The 8882-nt window shown below is 41.3% G+C and overlaps 1 protein-coding gene across 2 annotated transcripts in view; it reads left to right on the forward strand.

Annotated features, from left to right (window-relative positions):
- FZD3 (frizzled class receptor 3) overlaps positions 1-7062 on the forward strand; it is a 45344-nt gene extending 38282 nt beyond the window's left edge. The window contains exons 5-7 of one of the 2 annotated variants that reach the window (XM_072407223.1): positions 1489-1637; positions 3251-3487; positions 3968-7062. In XM_072407223.1, the coding sequence (XP_072263324.1) occupies positions 1489-1637; positions 3251-3487; positions 3968-4178 (597 nt within the window). In that variant the 3' untranslated portion in view covers positions 4179-7062. The remainder of the gene's footprint in view (positions 1-1488; positions 1638-3250; positions 3488-3967) is intronic. The other variant, XM_072407224.1, reaches the window with a different exon arrangement.
- Positions 7063-8882: the final 1820 nt, after the last annotated feature.

Below are 8882 nucleotides of genomic sequence, written 5' to 3' on the forward strand. Positions count from 1 at the left end.
TATCCAATCACTAGAGACCGGTGACATCACTGAGAATGCAGCCTATCCAATCACTAGAGTCCAGTGGCATCACCGGAATTTAGTAGCGACCAGTGACATTGCTGGTGATATTACTGAGAGTGGAGCCCTTCCATTCATTAAGCGACCACTGAATGAACTAAAAATGAAGCTTATCCCTCCTCCCACAACCAATCACATCACTTACAATGCAACCTATCCATACTAGACACCTGTGACATCACCGAGAGTGCTCTGTGTGAGTGCCAACCATCTCGGTGTGGTTGTCTTCATTGTCATCCGGTACTTTGAGTCCTGCGCCTTTGTTTGCCTTCTTGAGGAAAGCAATTATATAAATATTACCACCTTAAAGCTGTCTCAGCTGGCCCCCATCCAAAAGCTTGTTGTATGAAGAGGCCCAGCGAGACGCTCTGTCTGCCTCCTTTGCCAGAGCTTTTACCATTACTTTTACTTCTATTAGCTGCACAATAACAATCCAAGAAAAACATTGCGTTAATGGAACCGTCACCTGACGCGGGTCCTTGCAAAGTGTACTCCGAAGCACTTGACTTGTGTTTAGACAAGATGTTGTTAGCTCGAGTGCTACTTTGTAGTTGTCCCCCACTTTTACTTTTCATGTTGTGTCCTGCATTTCCCTTCAGCTTTCATCAAAGCAATAAATCAAGGAGACCTTGTCTCAAATGGGGTACTGGATGGAAGGTTCTTCTTAAAACCCACCTCTTAATCTCCATGTTTTTACCTCGATAGGGCTTCTCCGGCATTCTGGGGAGCACTGTAAAAAATACGATGTTCAGGTATTTCCAAAACCTGTTAATGGTACAACATACAAAGATGTTTTTGGACAGTTGGACTCTTCCATCCTTGTGGTCACAGTTTGGTGAAAGCCCTTCTGACTGTGTGCCCTGTCCAAAGCCAGCTCCATAAAGAGATGGTTTGACCACTTTGGAAAGGAGGAACTCTAGTGGCCTGCAAAGATCCCTAAGCTATATGGAACACCTTTGGGATGAGTTGGAACACTCCATGGGTCTTCTCACCCAACTTCATTAAGCGACCCCACAACCTATCGGTTTCCAGATTACACTGAAATTAACATGGAGAGACCTCCAGAATAATAGAGGATATTATAGCCATGTCCAACAAGCCAATCACAGTCACAGTTAAGGGTCCATGCACTTTTGGCCATAAAGTGTAAATGTGTGGACAATCGGCCAGCTGTTTTAAACCATTGAAAATCAAAAGTTGTCCAAAAAAACTTGGTGGTTGGAGACAGAGAGGAGAGTTGGTTTCTAGGAACAAATCGAAACTGGTTATAGAGAGGTGAACAGAATGATATTTGTAACTTTGTGATGTCCATTGTCTTAGGTTTGAAATGTCTGATTGGTTTGCAGCGTCCTATACCCAAAGCTGCTATACTAGTATATGTTGGTGATATACGAGAACTGGAGTCTAACCGGTTATGCTTTGTTGCAGGTAACACAGACAAGCCGTCCTGACCTCATCCTCTTCCTGATGAAGTACCTAATGGCTCTCGTGGTGGGAATACCCTCCGTCTTCTGGGTGGGCAGCAAGAAGACCTGTTTCGAATGGGCCAGCTTTTTCCATGGCCGGAAGAAGAAAGAGTGAGTGTTTGCACTGAACAAAGAGTACCCATGGGGGGAGGGGGCCAATAAGTCTTAGTCAAGTATCTATTTGACAAATACTGGCTTTTCAAAACCATCTATATTAAATAATGTTACAAACCACTAGAGAACCAGCAGCAGAACAGTGCTACATGAGCAATAAAAGTATCATATGCCTAGTATTCGGCACACCGAAACATTTCTCCAACTGGTTGGAATTTAGGAATGCCTACAACCTTGCCTGGGATGTTTTTGAGTCCCAATGGGATGCAGAAGCAATAAAAAACCTAACAAAATAAATATACTAACGCCAATGTTTTTCTAGAGAACAGATCAGTGCTGGGTCAGTGAAAGGGAGGAGAAGGGTATGGGTAAAGTAGAGGAGAGGAGAAGGGTTTGTGTGGAGGAAAAGGTTGCATGAAGAGTAGAGAAGAAGGTTACATATTAGGTGGAGGAGAGGAAAAGGTTGCATGTAGAGTGAAGAAGAAGGTTACATATTAGGTGGAAGAGAGGAAAAGGTTGGGTGTAGAGTGAAGAAGAAGGTTACATATTAGATGGAGGAGAGGGTTGCGTGTAGAGAGGAGAAGAAGCTTACATTTTAGGTGGAGGAGAGGAAAAGGCTGTGTGTAGAGTGGAGAAGAAGGTTACATATTAGGTGGAAGAGAGGAAAAGGTTGGGTGTATAGTGGAGAAGAAGGTTACATATAAGGTGGATGAGAGGAAAAGGTTGCGTGTAGAGTGGAGAAGAAGGTTACATATAAGGTGGAGGAGAGGAAAAGGTTGGGTGTATAGTGGAGAAGAAGGTTACATATAAGGTGGATGAGAGGAAAAGGTTGCGTGTAGAGTAAGGAAGGTTACATATTAGGTGGAGTTGAGGTAAAGGCTGCATGTAGAGTGGAGAAGGAGGATAGGAAAATTGGGTGGAGAAGAAGGTTACATAATAGGTGGAGGATTGGAAAAGGTTGGGTGGAGAAGAAGGTTACATATTAGGTGGAGGATTGGAAAAGGTTGGGTGGAGAAGAAGGTTACAAATTAGGTGGAAGAGAGGAAAAGGTTGCATGTAGAGTGAAGAAGAAGGTTACATATTAGGTGGAAGAGAGGAAAAGGTTGCATGTAGAGTGAAGAAGAAGGTTACATATTAGGTGGAGGATAGGAAAAGGTTGCGTGTAGAGTGGAGAAGAACGTTGCCAAATAAGTGGAGGGGAGGAAAGGGTTGTGTGTATAGTTGAGTAAATACAGCACATGGAAACCAGCTTCCTTTAGACACAAGATACCTGTCAAAACAAATGTCTGTAGATCAGCGTATCTGCAATTCTTTTGTAGATTTTCCATACCCAGAAAAAAAATGTACACAAAATTCATACCATTTGTCTACACATTTCATTTGAACATTTGTAGAAACTGTTATCCAAGGAACAGTCCACAAGTCTTAAAAATACTCTTCTGTACCTAAATTTGGAAAATCATCTTCAAGCCCTGCATGATTCCATGAAAACATACATATATGCTGTATGACCCCACATGGTTGATGGAAAACTACACGTACACTAGGTTTGTACTTTACAGGTTTAGCGCAGTGATATAACAAATTGTATCATTTGTTTCTTTTCTCAGCAGAGGCGTCAATGAAAGCCGTCAGGTCCTCCAGGAGCCGGACTTTGCTCAGTCTCTTCTCCGGGACCCCAATACCCCCATTGTTCGTAAATCACGAGGGACGTCCACTCAGGGAACATCAACTCACGCCTCATCCACTCAGCTGGCTATGATGGACGAGCAAAGGAGCAAAGCGGGCAGTGTCCACAGCAAGATGAGCAGCTATCATGGCAGCCTTCATCGCTCTAGGGATGGAAGGTGAGGGGTGTTGCTAATAATGAATATCTGTCAAGGTTCCCATTCATCCAGGTCATGGCTTAGCCCAGTATTAGTCAGTCATATTCAACTGGGCTTATTTTTGTAGTGTTGAGGATATTTTTTTTAGCTCCCCCAAGCCATTTTTTAGCCCGGAGGACACTTCAATCTTTGCCCTGGGCACAAGGAATCAATGGAACAGGAGAATGGAAGTCAATCTCCTTTATAAAGGCTTCCCTGATTTCCTGTTACAGTCATAAGGTAGGGAAATCTCCTAGTAGACAGTTGTCAATTGTTGGCTATGCATACATTTTAATCAATGATCTCGGTTTCAGAGAATATCTGATTCGTAACTAACAGCCTCCAATTCACTTTTCTGTGCTTCAATTTTGAATCTTGACCTATCCCTTTCTGAAACTATAACTCATACAGGCTTTTGACTATGTGAGTGTTTATATCTAATAGAATATTCTCTGTGTGTAGGTACACGCCAGGCAGCTACCGAGGAATAGAAGAACGGGTCACACACGGCAGCCTGTCCCGCCTTACCGACCATTCTCTGCACAGCAGCACGCATAGACTTAATGAGCAGTCACGACAAGGCAGCACCCGAGACCTAAACAACCCCTTGTCTCACATCTCCCATGGTACCAGCATGAACCGAGTCATTGAAGAGGATGGGGCAAGTGCCTGAAGGACTACTTATTAATATACATGAGAATCTTCTTGAAAGCACTATATAGTTAAAAAGAATTACTATGAAAAAGTTGAACTCCTTCCCCAAAGGGGCCTGTTTATCGAGAGCAAAAAACTCAGGAGGCTCCATTTAAAATACGTCCATTCCAGAGCCAGGATCAAACCTCAAGCTGCCATTGGCTATCGCTTTCTAGAAGACCCATGACACACCCATTCAGATCTTACATGTGACTGTTGTCTGGTGCTTTCCATCTTAGATGGTAAATATGGAAAGGAACTCAAGTTGCCAGGCCTACAACTTCTATTGGAACCACCCCCCATGAAGGTTTGGAGGCCTCTCCCTCAGTTTGTCTACATCTTTTGACATCACACATTCAGTTAATTTAATGGAGCACAAAGGACAACTTTTATTTTACAACTTCATTCCATTGATCAAACCAAACCATTGGTTTGGTTTGATCAATACAAACCAAACCAATGGTCTTCAAGTGGTTCAGGGACTTGGCGTTAATGATGTACATACAGCTGACAGGCGATAATGAAGAATGTTCCAGCTGACTTCTGAACCATCTACTGCAACTTCTTACCAGAATTGAGATCTTTTAGGTAGGGATTTACCATGGAGACCTGAAAACTTTCTATATAATTTGTCTGGGCAAAGTTATCATAATTTGGACCAGTGGAGTTCACCACACAAGATGGAACCAGTGTCTATGCTGTTGTAGCCATCCTGAGTTTATTGGAGCACTGGCTGTGTATAGGCCCATCTTGGCTACTTCAAATTTATTTATTGACTGCCTACATTTGGAATTTTTACATTTCCTTTGATTTTTGCAGTTGTTTGGATAGCAACAGGTAGAATAACAGATTGGGTAATTCTGGATTGTAGATTCTATTCTGAGCTCTAACCACCTGCTTTAGCCTTAATGAAGGGATCCACTCTTGCTGGTTGTTTATAATATTATAGAAAACATGGATAACATTGAGTGAGATGTTTGCCAAGCTTCACAAGGACCACAGGAAGAAGGTAGACCCTGGTAAGGTCGGGTGATCTCACTACGACTCCAGGAAGGTCAGAAGATCTCAGTACGAGCCCGGGAGGGTCAGGAGATCTCACTATGACCCCAGGAATGTTGAGAGATCTCGCTATGACTCCAGGAAGGTCAGGAGATCTCACTACAACCCTGGGAAGGTTGCTAGATCTCACTACAGCCCCGGGAAAGTTGGGAAGATCTCACTGGAACCCTAGGAAGGTTGGGAGATCTTCCTACGACCCCAGGAGGGTCATGAGATCCCACGACAAGCACAGGAAGGTCAGGAAATCTCACTATGACCCCAATAAGTTCAGGAAATCTCACTATAAACCTAAGAAGGTTGGGAGATCTCATTATGACCCTGGGAAGGTCGGGAGATCTCACTATGACCCTGGGAAGGTCGGGAGATCTCACTATGACCCTGGGAAGGTCGGGAGATCTCACTATGACCCTGGGAAGGTCGGCAGATCTCACTATGACCCCGGGAAGGTCGGCAGATCTCACTATGACCCCGGGAAGGTCGGCAGATCTCACTATGACCCCGGGAAGGTCGGCAGATCTCACTATGACCGCAGTAAGGTCGGGAGATTTCACTACGACCCCAAAAGGGTCATTATATTTCACTATGACCCGAGAATGTCAGGAGATCTCCAAACTGACACTAAAACTTTACTTATACTACTACAAATAATTTTGTATAAAAAATGTTTTGAGAAAATTGCTTGGAAGGAAGTCCTGGCAACACTGAAGTAGCAAAACATTTGCCTACAAAAACTCTACACACTGCAAATTACATTTTGGGTTTACATAACTAAGCCTTCTTTATCTTAAAATTATTTTTAAGAATATTGAATATCATTGGACATTTTTTATCTTTCTGGAAGTCTTCTGCAGCTCTCCAAGTGCCAAACCTTTATAGCTTCCAAATGTCCACATCAACCAAGAACCTGGCATCTGTACCAGAAAGCCGGGTAAACCCTGCAGATGTTCCTTATAGCACTGGTTCCCTCATGGACATTTTCAGACATTCCAAAGTCTGAAACCCATTTGTGTAACATAGTCCAGCATAGAAGTCTGTATAATACGAGATGTAGATAGTTTTAAAAACTAATGCCATGAAAAAAAGGGAATTGCTGTATTTAAATAGTTTTTTTATACTACTGATAAATGTCTGTACACTGCAGTATTTAGCTTTCCCTGCCATAGGAAAATTTGTCAGGCTTTTTTGTTTCTTACAATGACCTATTTTTCGAGTTTAAAGATACCCTGTCACCAACATGAATGTAGAAGCATAGAAAAAATCTAATTCAATGTCTGCTTTCCCATGCAAGGTAGTTCGGTGGGTTAGCATTGATGCCCAACCCTTAGTAGCCCACACCCCTAATAGTTCCAGGCACAGATCTATTGCTGCCATTTGCAAGTTTTGAATCTGCTCGGCATTTACAGTCTAATTTTCCCAACAATCCCCATTGTTTATAGATAACAGGTGCTCTTTATTCTTCAGCTTATACTGTTGCTGGTGTTGGGCAAGCCATGGTACTCCCTTGTTTGCAGAGGATCATGGGAAGCCAGGCACTGTCTTTTGCCTTTGTCTTCACCCCCCTCATTGATTTCATTCATCCCCAAATTTTTATTTTCATTTGCACTCCTTTCTGTAGAGTCACACTGTACCTACCTGTTTACAGTAGATGAACCTCTCATTTTTTTGTAACATACATGCTTTGTGTTAGCACTTTAACAATGAGTGTATATAGTTGATTTGTATTGTTTGTAGATGTAAATTTCAGTTTAGAGAGAGGTTGAACTTTTGTAATAAAAAAGTTTGTGAAAATGAACAAGTCTCTGATTGAGTTTTACTGGCCAATGTGAACCATTCTTCTCATTCGATCAGTTCAGAATCTGAATAAATGGTAAGGATCATAGCTGGTGACATGGGGAAGTACCAGGTGGACCATGGTGAAGTCCTTGATAAACCCTGGGAATCCCAGAATGATAACGCATAGACCTTGGTGTCCAGGTCCAATCTCCTACAAACACCTCCAATGGAACACAGGATCTCAATGCAAGCAAGTTCAAGTTTGATCAGCCATAGCTGATCCATCCAGATCCATCCAATAAAAGCAATCACTACAATTTTTTAGCTCATTAGTTTGTTTATCAGAATGTTTTTTTGGATAGACAATCAATATCATTGTCAGAATTTTTAAAGCAGCGGGTAATTCACCCATTTCTGACTTGAAAATGATTAATATATTATAAACAGGATTTAAATATTCCCAACATATTACCCAGCGTTGTACATTAAATAGGGGTTGGAGGACCTCCCAGGAGGAGTAGAGGACCCTGCACAGAAGAACTTAAAAGATATGAGAAAAAATGATGAACAATCTAATGTTTTACAGAACATAAACATAGTGGAAATCTTCCAGTAGATAACTTGTCCTGGTGATATCTGTCTAAAAGGGATTTCCCTCACATTGATGAAACTTTTTTGTACCTCCTGTTGTATCTACAAAACATAAAGCCAAGGGAGACTTCCCCCTAATAGGACATCATCAGCAACACATTATAGGAGTTTCAACCATTCCCTTTTCTAATCCGAAAAGAAAAATAATTGCATGAACAATGATATTTGAAGCATGCATAGATTTGTTTAGGGCTTTGCAGAACAAAAACAGGTAATTTCACAAAGTTTTAACACAATAATTGCCTGTGTCAACAGGTTTTTTTGCCATGCAGGTTTTCTATTCCCATACAAATTTATACAGATGCAAATACTTCCAATATACAGTCAATGAATAATGATTGATTCAAGATGACAATGTTAAACAAATGCCATTGGCACAGGTCCTAAGGGTCTTTAGTTTAGCCATGTGACTAAAATAGTCAAGCCTAAAAACCGTAATGATTGTAAGCTCTTTGGGGCAGGGTCTTCTGCTCCTCCTGTGTCACTGTCTGTATGTCATTTAAAACCCCTATTTAATGTACAGCGCTGCGTAATATGTTGGCGCTACATAAATCCTGCTTATTAATAATAATAGCCTTGATAATCCTTAGGAAAGCTTTCTATAAAACTATTTTCTGAGATCTTAACAGCTATAGCCATTAATAAACTTTGCTTACATTATTTCATACTTTATTGGCATTCAGACCACATTGTCCTGCTAAAATATAAAAATATTGCTAGAAAAAACTTTGTCAAGATTAAAAATAAACACAAAAACAGCAAGTTAGCAATAGAGTTGCATATTATACTGTACAATATTTCCTACAGCACAAAACCAGGTATTTGGGCTTTGAGCATTTCATTTTTGGATATTTATTAAAAAAAAATCATAGGGAAAGAATAGGCACCCATCCATATCCATAAACATGCACAAGTGCTTTTGTTAAAAATGAATGATTTTTATCACAATAGAAAATCCTGGTGCCTTATCCTAACTATAGCAGTTGATTTACCTCCACTTTTGATCCCTTGAGGTCAGCGAATCTAAGTTGTATGCATGTACAGCTGTGTATGCCCATGAAAATCTCTCTCATAGGATCCAACCATTATATCATATCCACAACATCATCTGTGCACCTACAAAAAATACCCAGTACCTCTGGTGCCTCCCTGTATGATATTGCTGGTACTTGGCTGTTCAGGTACCCAGTGCTGCAAGGAC

This window comes from Pyxicephalus adspersus, chromosome 4 (genome assembly GCF_032062135.1).
Source record: "Pyxicephalus adspersus chromosome 4, UCB_Pads_2.0, whole genome shotgun sequence".
Taxonomy (NCBI): domain Eukaryota; kingdom Metazoa; phylum Chordata; class Amphibia; order Anura; family Pyxicephalidae; genus Pyxicephalus; species Pyxicephalus adspersus.